Here is a 17,011-nt window from a genome sequence, read left to right on the forward strand (position 1 = left end):
AGATCTCTTTATTTCTCTCATAGCAATATTATAAGATTCTTTTGATGCCATACGTGCTCCACTATGTGATACACTTCCAGTTTTCATTTCACTCATGAAGGGATAAAAATGAAAAAATGCACTGCAATTACATGTTAGTTAAAGTGCTTTACTTAAAAACAGTAAATCTCACACTTGAAGTGTGCGAGAAAATAGGTAAGTTTAAATTACAGTTATTTCCAAGAAATATCAAATCAATGCTTTCATTTAGTTCAATATTAAACATACACATATACACAAGACATATGTAATAGACAATCTGTTCTTTTAAAAAATAAATTGTACTTTTCTTACAATATAATTTTGTCAAAACAAAAATTAAAATTGCTACAATCTAATTAAATAGTGCAGTACATCTATGTCTTATTCTTCAAACATCTTTACCTCTTAAGCAGGTATGCAATTGTAATATAGTACATTATCCTAAACTTAGTTTCACAGCTCACATCATCAATTAGCTTAGTGTACTTAAATGTGTGCAAATTTTACATAATGCAGATTCTTAATACTATTTTTTTTTTTTTATCTTGCAAGACAAGTTAGACTGAATCATGTGACAGTGAACTGTGAAAAGTGAGTCTGGCTCGACATCGCAAACTACCTAGTTTCTTGTTTTCATGAATTTTATTATTTGTCTTCCCTGTTAAATTAGTCTTCATGGATAATTGAACAAAAAAAAAAAAAAAGATTTGTGATACATCTTTAATGTTGTGCCATACATCTTAAACTCACTTTAAAAGAAAGCCTATTTCTGTGTACTGTATGGTGAAAATTAAAGAATATTATTTTGTTTGAAAACATACATTTTTTTTTTTTAACATCACATCATCATCATCATCATCATCATCAAATTCCTGCCATGTACCCTCAAGAGATGTACAGGATATGATAGTACTACATGAAAAAAAAATTACATCATTACTAACTTCCTATCTACAATTTTCCTCCAAATCAGTCTGTTACTTGTCAAGACTCCAACATTATCAGATCTTATATTTCTATCGTCTAAGGCACTTTGTACCGTATCAATCCACCTATATCTTGGTCTTCCTCTGGGTATTTTTTGCTAATCTTTCCTCGCCCATTCTGTTTAAGTGACCATACCACCTGAGATTAGCTCTGCTAACGCATTCCTGGATGCTGACAATGTCAAGTTATTTCCTAATATCCTGGTTTTTAATATGATATTGCCATTGATGCCATCTGTTCACGCCTATAATCTTTCTCAGGACTCTCATATCTGCGGTATCTAGTCTTTGGTCAAGTGTTTTACTTCTGACCCAGCTCTCAGATCCATAAGTTAAAACTGGTTTGAACACTGTCTTGTATACAGATAATTTAGTGTTCCGACTAATTTCTCTCTTATTCCAAATGAATTTATTCAATTGACTTCCCACCATACCAGCTTTGCTGATTCTGTTGTCTATTTCTATATTTAATTTATCATCCTCACTAAAAATCGTGACTAAGTATCTGAAATGTTTTACTTGTTCCACAGGTTCTCCATTCACAATGATTCTGCCTATTTTCATCGTCTTTGTCTTTTTATTGCTCACCTTCATACCATATCCATTACAACAGTTATTCAATTTAGTCAGGGAATCTTGCAAACTTGTAGCAGATTTATTTAGAAGTATAACATCGTCAGAATAAAGCAAAGAGCTGAAATTAACATCTCCAATTTTGATATCATGTTTAATACCACTTTCCTTCATAATGTGATCCACATAGATAATGAATAACAGAGGGGATAATGTACATCCTTGTCTCACACCAGATTTAACATTAAACCATCTTCCTGTACTTCCTTCAATTCTAACTGCTGATTTGCAACTCAAATAAAGACTAAGTATTGCTTGATATAATGTCCCAATGACATCATATAACTGTAGCGTATTGAATAGCTTCTCTCTTGGCACCTTGTCATATGCATTTTCCAGATCGACAATACTTAAATACAGATCTCTGTTATATTCCCATGCTTTCTCAACTATTTGTCATAAAGTGAAGATCTGATCCTGACAGCCTCTATTTGGCCTGAATCCAGCTTGTTCTTCACCAAGCTTTTCTTCCACAATTCTTCTCAACTGTTTCTCAAGTATACTTGCATAGATCTTGCCAGGAACACTCAGTAGGGAAATACCTCTGTAATTCTCACATGCAGTTTTATTTCCCTTTTTATATATGGGTACGATGAGAGCTCTACTCCAATCATCGGGAATTCGTCCCTCTGTCCAGGCTTTCTGAACTATGCAGTGCAGCCACTGTAAGACTCTTATACCACCATATTTCAGCATTTCTGGTCGAATATCATCTACTCCTGCTGCCTTTCCACATTTCAAGCCTTTGATTGCTTTTTCTACTTCGAGTATGGATATGTATTCCTGACTGCATGCCTGGTCAGTGTTTTTTTACCACTGTGCTGTCATCACTGCTTGTTTCATTTAGCAGTTTTTCAAAGTAATTACTCCATACTTCAAGAATATCTTTTTCTACTGTTTTCATGTCACCTTTATCATCTCTAACTCCTTTTATAGCACTCTTTCCTCCATTCCTAAGCTTCTTCAACAACCTCCAGAATATTTTGCCACCTTCTTGATATTTATTTTCTATATTCTTGCCAAAGTCCTCCCATGACTTTTGCTTAGCTAGTTTTACACAGTGTTTGGCATTCTTGCATTTGTCTCTATATTCTCTAAGAGCACAAGCTGACTTATTTGACAGGAACTTTTGATATGCTTTCTTCTTTTCCTTCACTGCCTCTTTAACTTCCTGTGTCCACCAGGGAGTTCTGATTTTTTTATCCTTGCAGACAACCTCACCACATGCCTCTCTGGCAGAATCAATCAATGTTTTCTTCAGAGTTTGCCACTGAATCTCCAAGGTTTGATTCCTGTTCTCAAACTCTTTCATTTTTTCTTCAATAATCTTTGTGTATTTTAGTCTACAGTTCACATCTGAGAGCTGCTCAACTTTTATTCGCTTTAAAACTTTCTTACATATTATTCTTTTCAATATGAAATTCAATTTTATCCTGCTCAAGACTAAATAGTGATCACTTCCAATTTCAAATCCTCTGTACACTCTGGTGTCCTGCACCAGGGAGAAAACATCACTATCAACAATAACGTAGTCAATGAGTTTTCTTATTCCTTGCTTCTTCTCGCCTTGTGAATTTGTGCACATTTTTATGTTGGAACAATGTGTTAGTAATAACCAGTCCATGTCCTGAGCAGAAATCCAAGAGGTATTTGCCATTATTATTAGCTTTGCTCTTTTCTCCAAATTTTCCCAAAATATTTTTGTATGTCTCACGATCATTTCCTACTCTGCTATTTAGATCCCCAACAAGGACCAACTTTTCAATGTGTCAGTTGTTTTTTTCTAAAGCCTCAAAAAATGTCTCCACTTCTACCTTAGTAGAACCTTCTGTGGGACCATAGGCACAAATAAGTCTCATTGTCGAGTTCCCCATTCTCATATCTGCCCACATTACTCTACTTGAGACTGACTGCCATTCAAGAAGATTAGCCTCGTATTTTGTGTTGAATACTATGGCTACTCCTTCTTTTCCTTGATTTGGTCTTTTTATTGCTGCTTGAAAATCAGCAATAAAAAGACCAAAACTGAAATTAGGCAAGACCATTGAAAACTTCAGCTGCATTCTTAATGGAAAACCTGTAGAACAAATAAAATAGTTCAGCACAGTAAAATATTTAGGCACAGTTTTTAGTGAAGATGGCAAATTAAATTTGGAAATAGACAAGAGAATAAGCAAAGCTATTATGAATCAAAGATGCCAAGAAATTATATTCTTAGTTTCATCCTTTATCCAAGTGTAAGCAAACAAAGTTTTGTGCATGAAGTGACTGGGCTACTTGTATAGAGGCTCATGACCTCACATCAATTGCCTTAGTATCCCATAATGCAATGCACATATCCTTAGGACATGTATAATGCTATGCATTATGGAAAGAGTGACTACCCAGTGCATTGACTTCTTTCCAAGCAGCATATGTATTACTAAATGAACTATATATAATTAACGTAAATATCTGATTGATTAAATTATTTATTTGGATATATGAGTACCTGAAGTACTCTCTGACTTAAAGATAGTTTCTTTGTATTGAGTTAAACACTTGAGCCTAAAATCAACAACAGCATATTGCTAAGGACAAATCTGCTAAGTATTTCAACATTCAGAACAGATGAATACGCTAAAAAAAAAAAAAGGAAACTTAATCAATTCATCATCATCATCATCATTACAATAATGCATTTAATTAGAGTAGGCCAAGGATCATTTGCTTACTATTTAAACAAGGATGATGCATATCCCATTTGATCACATATATATAATCCAACAAAATTAACAGATTTATATCCAATATATTCTCTTGTTACTGAATGATGCCTAGAATATCATTGGAAATTAGAAAGCCATGAAAACAAAATTTAATAAATTTAAAGAATTAAATACATACAGTCATTTCTAGAAGTATTTTGTCCAGTGTCTTTACTGCCTCCAAACTGCCAGTTTTCGTTTTCTTTGTTAAATATTTGCCCTAAAAAAAAAACATATATATAACATACTCCTTTATGAAGATCTGATAAAAGATAAAAATTAATCTAGAAATTGGTAATCCAACCAATATTAATATAAGCCTGTGAAACAACAATAATAGACACCTCAACAATAAGAGATATATATAGGTGAAATAAAAACATTATGAAAAATAGTTAATAAAGCAAACTTTGATAGAATAAAAAAAAAAAATTAAAACTGTCAATTGCAACCAATAAATAACCAAAAGATAGACAGACTTTTTACTCAGTAAATGTTGTAAATAAAACTATGCTTAAGTTTAAATTGAAGAGAAGATCTCCTTGGTTGAATTACCTTTTTCAGACATTTTATATAAGCATGAGCACTCCACACATCGGTGAATCAATTCTTACTGGTATGGAAACATTTTTTTCCCATTTGAATTTAATTTCTTGTTTGTTATGCAAGCAAACAGGTCTCTGCTTTATGAATCCTCTCACACTTAAATAACTGAATGGCAGTATTATGTAGGCTACTCTAATGAGCACAAAGAAGAGCTACTTTTGCATCACTCAAGACCTAGTTATCTTTCTTTAAACAACAGAATTGAAAGACATCCCATTTTATATGTCCTAAGAACCTGGATCCCAAATGTTTCCTAACCACACACCTACTCAGCTTCTAGGAATTTTCATTTATCCTTTTTGACTATCTCATCAATCTTGACAAAGCTTAGTTGAGTGACCACATCTGAGAACAGCTATCGGGACAGTTTTATCGAAACCTTGTGAAGTGGGAAAAGAACTTCCTTTTTTTCTACAAGAAGTTAGTGTTTTTTAACATTGCCATTAACTTAACCACTTTAGTAGTGCAGCTCCTAAACCTTAACTCTCTATTCACTATCACCCTCTAGGTCTTTCTATTCTAGCTTCACAGATCACCTGCAGCAAATTCCCATTGATATTTAACATTGCAGTTAGAGCAATGCCCATTAATATATAACAGTACAAACAAAGCAATTCTCATTACTCAGCATTTGACAAGCAACATTAAAATTATACTCATTTTCATTTGCCCACAGAACCAATTTTGTTTAAATCAGCTTGCTGGGATTCTATATATATATATATATATCAGTGATATCTCTGATTACTCTTCCCAACTTTGCAAACAATCATATCAGCAAATAACTATCTACTACTCTTCAGACTATCCACAATATCATTAAAACACATTTAAGCAATGGCTTAATACAGAATCCTCCCATACATCACTGGTTACCTTCCTTCTCTTAGCCTTGGTACCACCTCTATAAACCCATTTTACATACCTATCCCTGTGAGTTTGTATAATAACCTCCCATTTGGAATCATGTGAAATGCATTAGCAAAATTTCAAAGTATTGTGATATATTCATTTCCCTTATCCAATTTTTCTGTTATCTTATTACAGAACATAAGCAAGGCTTACCTTTAATTACCATCTTCTACTGTACAATGGATTATGTATCTAATTCTGAATGCAAATCCTATCAGCTTCTCCAATACCTTAATAACTATTTCAAAGATACTTATAATAGGTTCATATTACAACTTATAATAGGTTGTATATTACAGATTTGTATAATGGAATTATCTTGCCTTCCATTGGCACATTAGGAAATATTCTCATTGTGAGATTCAAAATGAACAACCAGGTAAGGAGCATCACTAATGACCTTGCCACATTCCCGTAGCATCTATACCAACCGTTCCATCCCATTCAGTCTGATATATGCAAATCAAGCTCTTGCAAATAGTTTCAATACCTCTATTCATTCATCAAATTCCTCCTTAGCATCAAGAGAGAGAGCTATATGGGACTACTTGGAGTGGTGTTTTCTTTTCTCTCCAAATATTAACTCTCACAAACAAGGGGCTGCAAAGCCTACAGCAAATGAAGTGCAGCACGTGGGCAAGTGGTCAAAATGAAAGAAGAAACCTGTTGAGCTTTTTGAACAACTGGAAGAAGTCGACTTTGGCAAAATCTTTATATGGAGGACTGTTCCAAAACACAGAAGTACATGGAATGAAAAAAAAAATAAGTAGTTTGGTATGTCTAAAGCTGCACAATGAAAAATGAATATTAATCAGCAGTTGTTCATATGTTTACAGGCTTTAGTAAACATGGAGGAATGGTGATAACCAGTTCAGGGAAAATACTTGTAGAAGAGTCATATGGCAGGAAAAAAAATGTTTATGAGAAAGTGACTGAGTAGGGTGAGTTATTAAAAAGAAAGATCACCTATCATCATCTTCTAGATGGCATCAAGCAATTTTTGGAGAGGTGTTTTGGTTCACCACCCCACATATCAAAGCAATATTCTAAAGTATGGCCAATGTGGGATTTATACAATGTTAGGGGTTGTACAAGTTAGAAGCAATGTCAAGAGTGGAAAAGGCCAGTCAGTTTTTCTTAGAGATAGAGAATGTCAGAAGAAAGAGGTGTAAGTCCAAAAAGAAATATCTTGTGCAAAAATCTTGCTATCATCAACGTTGAGAAAAGAAGAGATGAAGCGTGTTCACTGTGTCAAATAAGATGTGACTGTGTTTTGGTGACTGCAGTTGACTTGTCCTTACCACACTGAAATACAGCAAGGAGATCAATGTTAAATGCACTGAGTATGGAATATCTTATAACTTCAGGTATACAAGTACTGCAAAGTTTTTCAACTGAAAAAGAGGAATGGAGAGAAAAATAGGACTTGAGATTAGTGAAAGGTCGTCATCTGTGAATTGATTTATTTATTTAGCATATGGCATAATAAAAAAGACACATGACATCAAATATAAATACATATTTGTGCAGACAACGTAAATGAGACAGGAAGTGTACATATACAAATTACAGGTAAAAACAGTCACTAAAATTTTAAATCTAGCTTAGCTAGCCATTCAAGAGCTAAAGGATCTGCTTCAGAAAAAGTCTCTCAGGTTACGAGGGGAGGCTCTTATGCTGCAGTCCTTCACAATGTGCCAGAGTGTTTGGTTTATGGCTCCACAGTCACATTAGGTTGTAGGTGATCTTCCCCGCTTGTGTAAGTTGACTGCACAGATATCATGTCTTGTGTATATCCTATTTAAACTTTTCCATAGATGAAGTAGAAGCTACTTCCCTTTAAGAGAACAAAAATAACAGCACAATTGGGCGATAGCTCTCTGCTTGATCTTGAGACTTGTTGGGTTTTAATATGGCTATTATTTTGGTTCTCTTAAAGAGCTGTTGGAAAGTTTCCCATTCTTAAAATATGAGAAAACAATCCTGTTAGCCATTGATGAGCATTTTTTCCACAGTTAACCAAGAATTCAGGATGAAACCATCAAAGCCTGATGCTTTGCCAGTTTTAACCTCCTTTAAGGCCTCAGTTATTTCATCTATTGTAAATTCTCTTGAAAATTGGGAACTATCAGCTGCACTTTGTCGTAAGTTTCTGAGTGATCTTTTCCCTTCCTATGTGTGTTGATGATCTAAGGGCTCTAGACAGCGAGGTTATTCTACAGGTAATTTGATCTGGAGTCACCAAAGGATCTTTATGAGTGACTGGGTTACTTCCACTTAACTTCTTTAATAGGCTCCATGCTTTTCTACTTGATTTTTTAAAGTCTAAGTCCTCTATAGTTTTTATCCATTTTTCTCTGCACTTGTTTATCAAGCTTCTGGAGAAATTCATCAGCTATGTCACAGTTGCCAGATTCTAAATAGACTTGGTATAGCTCTTCGCAGCCTTTATTCCAGCCAGGTATGTATTCCTTTCAGAAACCCCCTGGAATATACTTCTTCGCTGTTGATATGACTGTTCCAATGAATCTGTTGTAGTTTTCACTCATAGATGGTATCCATCTTACTATTTTATCCAGTTCTTGCAAAAAATCCTGCCAGTTTGCTTTCTCAAAATTCCATCTTGGTTGTGGAATAGACCATATTATTGGTATTCGTATTCCTACTTCTACCAATAAGGGTCGATGTTGACTGTGTGGGAAATCTTCAAGGACTCATCTTATTGTGTTTAGCAGCTGTTTTGCAAATTTTGGGTAACAAAGCAGAGATCTAGGTTTTATTCCCTATTCCATGCTGAAGCCTTAAAGGTTTCTTTGTCCTTTGCATCAAATATTAAGCTCAGATTGTTTTGCTCAGCCCAGTTTGTTAATGATTCACCATTTCCATCATTATTATTGTAATTCCACAGACTGTGATGGCTGTTAAAATCCCCTATGTAAACAGTAGGATATAGAAATATGGGAATTACTTCAGACAGCCATTCTACCAGAGGGAGCTTACAGATGTTAACCACTGTGAGATCTTCAATTCTTGCTATGATAGTGTGTATATTCTGATCAATGTGTGCTGATATTAAGTGAGCATTCTCTATATTATTGTGTACGTAAGTTGCACAGCCAGAAGCTTGGTGATGTATAGCTCCTAGCATATTATACCCTGTGACCAGATAAAAGAGCATGGCTGAAAGTACACAATCCAAGCTCTAGAATACTCTGATGCTGAGGGTAAAAGTAAAGAAAGGAAGACATTTACCATGACACATAATGAGCGACTAGAAAGAAATTATCAATTCAATTGTAAATGATGGAAGAAGGTACACCATAAGACGTTAATTTGGTGCAAAAGCCTTCGTGCCAGACCCAATCAAATGTCCCAGAAATGTCTAGAAAAAGGCACAGATTTTAAGCACAACTGGGGGGGGGGGTATATATACCATCGGGATCAGAAGACTTGGGGTGCCTAAGGATACAAAAGATTAGAGGACATGAAGTAGACAGTACTTTTTTTTGATTATCAAGGCAGTAATTGGAGAGGCATGTTGCCAGGAAGTCACTTGGCAACATGCCTTGGATTGTTACCATAGTAACATTTCAATGTGTGAGAAATATGGAAACAAGGAAGCTGCACCCAACATCCTTTGCAAGGGATCAGAGGATCAACTGCCATTTCATAAGGCAAGTTTTCTGATGGCCCCTTTTAAATTCTGATTTGGATTCATCGATTGTCTTTTGGCAGTTGTGTGTTGCAGTGTGAAGCTAAAGTTTTGATTTCAAGTCACATATCATGTAATATGCCAAAGTTTTTCCTTATTCAAGCTTGGCACAGTTGACAGTTGAAAAACCAAGTGTTTGGACAGTAATCTGGAGTTCTGAGTAGACTGAGGTAATGGAAGTCTTGTTTGAATCAGATGAGCAAAAACAGTTATCTATTAGGTGAACCAATAGAAATCACAGAAATCATCCAATGTGGCAAATATGGAAACACACGTGTCAAAGGACATCAGAGAGAGTGACTTACAGAAAGATGTTCTGTAGAAAAGCAGACCTGGAGATTATGGTCTGAACTGCAAAGAAGAAGAAAACTAATATCCAAAGTATGTTTGAAAGGAGAAATGGTTAAGAAGAAATCAAGAATGTTGGGTTGGTCAAAAAGGTTATCTGGTATTCTGGTGGGTAGCTGGGCAATTTATGAAAGATCATTGCTGATACAAATATCTTCAAATTACACAGTGGAAATAGAAAAAGAAAGCTAGTATGAGTATGTGATTGTTGAAGTCCCCAAGGAAGATGACCTCATTGGTTAGATATTTGAACTGCAGAAAACTAAACTTCAGCAACAAATAATGAAAAAAGTGAGCATGATTATCAGAATTTGAAGAGTGGCACAGATGGTGAATGCATATGAATAAAATAAGGAAATTTTGAGCAAGAGCAAATCAAAAAAGAGTGGTTCCAGGTTTAGCATTCTCTTACGTGGGATGTTAGATTGGACAAAAGATTCCACACTGGCAGAAGGAATTATACAGAGTAGTTTGAAAGGATAAAGTGAATAGAACAGTTAAGTCTAACTATAGGCGGCTTGTAGGCCATGGATATAGTTTATTATAGCAATCCGTTGTAGTGAATTTCATTTGAAATAGCATGTTACTTATAGGATATTGGTTAGGACCTTCTGGTAGTATGTTACAGAGAAGAAATTGTTATAATGGTGTTTGTTGTGATGAGAATTAACTGTGAAGCTGCCAGTTGAAATTCTATTAGATTTAGCAAATCAAGTTTAGATGTCAGTTAAGTGATAGTGCACATCATATCTGTTAGAGATAAGATCATAAATACTGTATGATATGGAAGTGTTTTCTCTGAAATAAGTTTTGTTGTTGTTTTGGTATTATTTTTGGAGAGTTTTTTTTTTCTTTTTCCTTTTTTTTTTTTTTTAACTAGCATTATCAAACCACTTATGATGACTTGAATGGTTTAGTGTTGAAGAGTTAAATGGTGATATGCCATGTGGAGTGAAAAATTTATAGGAAAGTCCCACAGAGAGCACTTATTCTCCTCTGCATGACCTCAACAGTATCCCTGTATAGTGCAACAACAGACTTCCATAAGGCATAATTTTGAAGAGTAAGTAGCAGCTGGATTATGGTTTCACTAGCTGGTTGTGAGACCATTTGTAAAGTATTACCATTGGATTCATTCCAACATGCAGCCAACCTGTACAACCACTTCAAGCCCACTGTTAGGATCTAATTGTTCCCAGAAAACTGTTCTTAAATGGGCTGTCAATAAATCAAACCCTAAAGTCCTACAGATTAAGTGTCATTACTGAAGTTACCATTTGAACTGTATACCACACTTAAAAAAATGAAATAATATAATATTCCTGTAATAAATGTTACATGATTTATTGTTTACAGATTCTTAAATAAAATTCTACATAATGTAGTTTCTTCTGGCCTGAGGAGTCTTTTTTCCTTTTTTTTTTTTTATTTACAATAAATTTTGCTGTAGCATTAAAGGTATTTCTGACTCTGTCTAAGGGCCTATGAGCTCCATTTTATCATGGAGATTTTTATCAAAAAAGATCACCGATTTCCAATTTTTTTGGAACTGGAGTCAATTTTTTCAGTAACCTCTATGTCTTTGTATGTAAAGATAGGGGTAAGTTTTTCATCATCTTCTTAATGCAGTTTACTGCTCTGCCATTTCAATAAGTTCCTCAATGATAAGCTCCTTTCATGCAAGTTCAGCAATTCACTGACATCATTACTAGACTTCTAGAGCCAGTTGATTTGCTATCTAACCAGTTGTTGCCTTTTCCAAAGAAGGTTCAACAACTTCAATGTCTTCAATTAATTGTGGGCAGAGTTTCTTTCAAACTCCCTTCAGACTGGATTTGGAAAGCTCATTCTAAGCATCTCTAACCATTTTTATAGCATCCAAGTGTTGATTTCCTGAATGGTGTAGAGTAGTAAGCAGCTGCCGCATAGTCTCGACGGCTGCCTTGATGCTTCCATTCTAGTGGCCTCATCGCCAGAGTGATCGCACCGTGCCAGTACGAAAGCAACTCCGGCTAGAGCTGCCTTTTAATGCACGAGGCAGCAACGGTATCGTTGCAGTGGCTAGTGTGCATAGAGGCACAGTGAGAGTCTTTAAGGGCACTCTCACCTCTTCCCAACTCTAGCAAAGGAAATCAGTTAGCCAATTGCCTACGATAAGCTTGTGTGCATAGGTGTATGAGTGGGATGGCAATTCCCCACATTTCTAAGAGTAGCACTCGGCATTCTGTCTACGGAACACTCAAACGAGTCGCGTCAGACCTGGTCTTCCACCAGGAGTTTTGCTAGATGCAGTAAACTGCATCTTATATAACCAGGTTCCCTCTGGTAAGTTACTCGTCTATAGAGAATAAATTGAAATTTGGCTAGTTTCAATGACCAGCAGAACCAAGGCTCCATCCAACACATCTACCTCAATTGAGAGTCATGTTTACTCCTGCCAATTATCCACGATCTTGATTGATATTCTTTCACTTAAACATTCAGACCACTGGGCAGAAATCACATTGCGTCACCACCTCTCAACGGCCATCGCAACGCTTTGTTTAAATTAGACAGTCGAATTCCCCTGGTCCATGCCATTTCTTAGTCAGCTGTCAGTTGCCGTCGAAGCAGGTGTGCCAGATGGGCCATCCAGCACGCCGCGCAGCTGAGGCATTCCACAAGAAGGTCCCCGACACGTTTCGCCCAGAGTCAATCCTTGTCCCGAGGTTACGGATCCGTCTTGCCAACTTCCCTTGCCTACATTATTCTATTGACTAGAGGCTGTTCACCTTGGAGACCTGACCTCTTGGATCACTGAGTATTCTTTCTAATCAACTTCTTATTCAGAAACCGCACCATATTTTGCAATATAAGACTTAGTTATTGATAAAAAATAAACCATGCTGATTTGGTTATTAGAAATCATTCATACTACTGTACGTTCACACTTCGTAGAGCCGACTTTGGCTTTGTGCCAAGAATAGTCAATTCATGCTGAAGGGGAGAAAGAAATAAAGGATATACGAATTGGTCACCAACACACGAAATCACATGTTTTATACGTACATTTTCCAACTGTTTTACAAGCAAAATAGTTACCACTTTAAGAACTATAATTTTCATAAAAGAAAAGTTAATTTTCCGACATATAATAATAAACAATCATCCCATGAAACACATTGATTACCCTAATATCGGAATGGATTCTCCTTCTTTTGACATGCACAGAAGTGTTGAAAGGTCTTGCATCTGTGGGCATACAATAGTTAAAATATAAACAACAATTTATCTACTACTGAATTCTAGGCACTACTTTCATTAAAACAAAAGAACCATATATCTATTTCGAAAGCGGATAAAGGAAAAGCTGTAGTGGTAATGGATAAGGTCAACTATGAGAGGAAGATAGACAGACTGCCTTTTACAGGATACCTCCATCAATCAAGAAATTAGTTATAACCCTAGAAAAACACAGATTAAATAAATAAGCTCCTTGATGAAGTTGTCAGCCGGGATCAAAAGACTTTGTATAAGTTATGCACTCATTTTGGAAAGATTCCTTGTTTATATCATCATCATCATCATGTGTATCAAGGATTTAGGCCTAGCATGGCCTGTTCCGGCCTTAGAAGTCATCGTTTAAGAGGACGTCCTGGTTTTCTTTTTCCTAATGGCTCATACTTGTACCTTGTTTATATGGCCTCCCAAAAATTTATAAAGAAGGTTGTCCAGTAAGACTCATTGTGAATTGTACTTTTAGAATTTTAGAAAGAAAAGTATCAGCATTTAATAAACATGACAGAAATTTAGCAATTCTAAATTACTTTTAGAAAGAAATTTAGAATTGCTAAATTTCTGTCATGTTTATTAAATGTCGATACTAGACAATCCAGACCATTTATCAAAAATTCCATGCATTTTCTTGAAAAAATTAAGGATAATCAAATACAAGAGTCAGATTTGTTAGCAGCTTTGACATTGTTTTTCTATGTACCACCACTCCATTATCTAACACTATTAGTTTACTATATGATGATTCCCTCCTGATGTGAAGATTTTTGAATTTGTTATACAATCAAGATATTTCAGCTAGAAAAAAAAGATCTATAAACAGATTGAAGGACTGCCATGGGTAGCTCTCTGTCTTCACAAACTATTTTTTGAACCATCTGGAAGAAAGATGCCTTGTTCTTGTCCATTCATCTCAATCCTCTCTTTGGTTTCATTATCTCGATGATGGTTTTGCTGTTTGGTCTCATTTCTGAAAATGAACTTACCACTTTCGTACATCAAATCAATAGCTTTCACCCAAACATTCAATTCACCATGGAAAAAGAAATACTGGTAATTTACCATTCTTGGATATTCTTCATACTCACACAGCCTCTGGTATTCTGTCAACTAGTGTTTATCAGAAACCTACCTTTAGTGGCAGATACATTCATCTAAAGTCTGCTCATCACACCTCTCAAAAAACTGGTGCTATCAAGTCATTAATTAATGGAGCACATAATGTGTGCTTCTCTCCCTCAAGCTTACAACAAGAACTTCTCACTTGAACCTGAAGCATCCTCAGGTTCCAACACCTGAGGATGCTTCAACAGACCATAGGGTTTCAATCCTTTATATGTCTAGTATCTCTAAACCTATCAGTAGAATTTTGATCACCTTATTCCCACATATTTTCCTACTGATTACCAAAATTTCTCATTTGTTACCATCTACAAAAGATAGAGGTGACAGTTTGTCTTTATCTGTCTATATCAGATCACTTCTGATGTAAACTGACATACTTTGGGCAGACAAGCCATTCTGTGGAAAAGAGAATTAATGAACATCAATATTACACTGAATACATGAAAACTCAAAAGTCTGGTACAACATTGTATTGACACTAAACCCAGTATCCTGTGGGATGAAGTTCATCTTCTCCATAGAAGCAGTTTTAAATATGAATACCTTTTCAAAAAAGTTCACGTGAAGCCCTTTTGCATCGGCCTAACCTGAAATGGAATAAAGAGAAGGAGTTTGACTCAACACCAGAGCCCCCACCCACTCTCCATCAGACTAAGAATGTGATCTGGTGTGGAACACCAAGGCTACCTTGGAGGCTATATGGACACCACAGCAAGCCATGGACCTTCTCCTCAGACCATGGAGAAGAAGACATTGTGACATCCTTGACCATTGCAGGCAAGCCCACTAGCCAAATGATCCCGGCTGAATCTTTCAGGCTCATCTGTCTTGTCAATGGCAGATATCAAAGTATCGTGAGACTGCCAGGACTCCCTTTCCAGATGTCCACAGTTCTCACTGTATGGCAAATATGACAGCGAGCCATTATATCCCAGTGATGGTTTGGAAGACAGCATAATAAAAAGGACTTAGAAGTACAGCAGAGAATATGGGAAGCACAGAAAAATAAGAATGAAAAGAGCCAGTACCATCAATGGGGCATCTCTCCACCAAGAACAGGTGCCCCCCCACACACACACATGGAGGGGCGGAGGTCAGAACAACACAAATACGATTGCCATCAGAACATGCATTAGGTTTCAAATAAAGCAATTTACTTAACTGTGTTGGGCCACTAAAGACTAACATAAACAGAGAAAACAAAATATATATGCCACTCAAAGATCATATCTCTTAATTATAATGCATACTGAAGATAGCTTATGCCAAACACTGAAAAATCCTAAGTAAGTAACAGAGCACACAAAAATAATATAAAAATTTTACTTTTGTAAAAATAAACCTTTTGGTTGCTGAAGCTTACCATAAAAATAGAAATTTCTTATTTAATTTCTTCAAGGCTTTAGGCACTAGAGAAGAATAGAACTCTGCAAGTTGTCCAACTGTGTCATGCATACTGCAGACAAGCGTATACAAAAGAACATGCAGGTAGATTATTATGTCTGTACACGAATGCTACGAGTATCAGAAACAAAGGGGTTGGGTTTGTTTCCTTAATCAATATGTTGCGACTTCAGATTGTAGGCATTAGTGAGACTTGGCTATCAGAATCAGACATACTTACTGGTACCGAATGTAAAGGGTACACTATTTTTAGGGAGGATAGAAAGGGTAGGAGAAGAGGGGGCATGCTGCTAATGATATTAGATGACTTGAATCCAGTTAGAGTTGGGACCTATGATTGTAGTACTTCTACTACTAATAGTATAATTATAAGTTTAGTTTAATCACTTATAATTTATAGTTTAGTTTAATCTTTATCCAAGTGTAAGCAAACAATGTTTACGCCTGAAGTATCTTTTACTTCAGGTGCAAACTTTGTTTGCTTACACTTGGATAAAGGATTAAACTAACCTTATAATTTATAGTCTAACCAAGTGAAAAAACTTCCAACCTACTACTAACAGTATTTCATGTAGCAATGAGATGAAGCCATCTGGTGTGAGGTGAAATATAACAAGATCAATTACATAGCAGGGTGTTGTTACAAACCTGGTGGATCGGTTGCTAGTAATGAAGAAATGCATCACAAAATAGAAAAAATGAGTGCAAAAAGAGTAATCCTGACAGATGACTTTAATTATGCAAATATTGATTGGGTAGCAGTAGAATCTCATGAGAAGAATGAAAATACATTTATTGAGCTGTTGCAGGACAAATTTCTCAAGCAGGATGCGACTTAAGGTCAAAAAGAATTAGATTTGATTATAGGATCAGAGGGCATTTCAGTTAAAGATGTAACTATTCTGTCTCCATTAGATGACAGTGATCATGCGGTACTCACTTGGGAAGTGACTAAGTTTATGAATGTTCCATTCAGAAAAGGTTACATGCTGAACTACAAAGCAGGAAATTATGACCAACTGAGGAGTATACTGAATACAATGGAATGGGGTTAGTTGCTAGATGGGAAGAATATCGACAGTGAATGGGAAACATTTAAACAATACTTAAATGATGCAATATCAGAATGTGTTCCGAGAGTTCCAAGAATAAATAGGGTAGGAGTCAAATGGATGTGTAATCTTATTAAGCAAGAGATTTGTAAGAAAAGGATGATCTGGAGGGATACTGTGTGCATAAGGATG

At 35.8% G+C, this 17,011-nt stretch overlaps 1 protein-coding gene across 2 annotated transcripts in view; it reads right to left on the minus strand.

The window, feature by feature from the left end:
- PolD2 (DNA polymerase delta subunit 2) overlaps nt 1-17,011 on the minus strand; it is a 186,682-nt gene that overhangs the window by 96,453 nt on the left and 73,218 nt on the right. For both annotated transcript variants that reach the window (XM_090404738.1, XM_090404730.1), the window contains exon 6: nt 4,527-4,607. In XM_090404738.1, the coding sequence (XP_090260864.1) occupies nt 4,527-4,607 (81 nt within the window). The remainder of the gene's footprint in view (nt 1-4,526; nt 4,608-17,011) is intronic.

Source organism: Typopeltis vanoorti, chromosome 2 (assembly GCF_054136105.1).
Source record: "Typopeltis vanoorti isolate ZY-2024b chromosome 2, IOZ_Tvanoo_1.0, whole genome shotgun sequence".
NCBI lineage: Eukaryota > Metazoa > Arthropoda > Arachnida > Uropygi > Thelyphonidae > Typopeltis > Typopeltis vanoorti.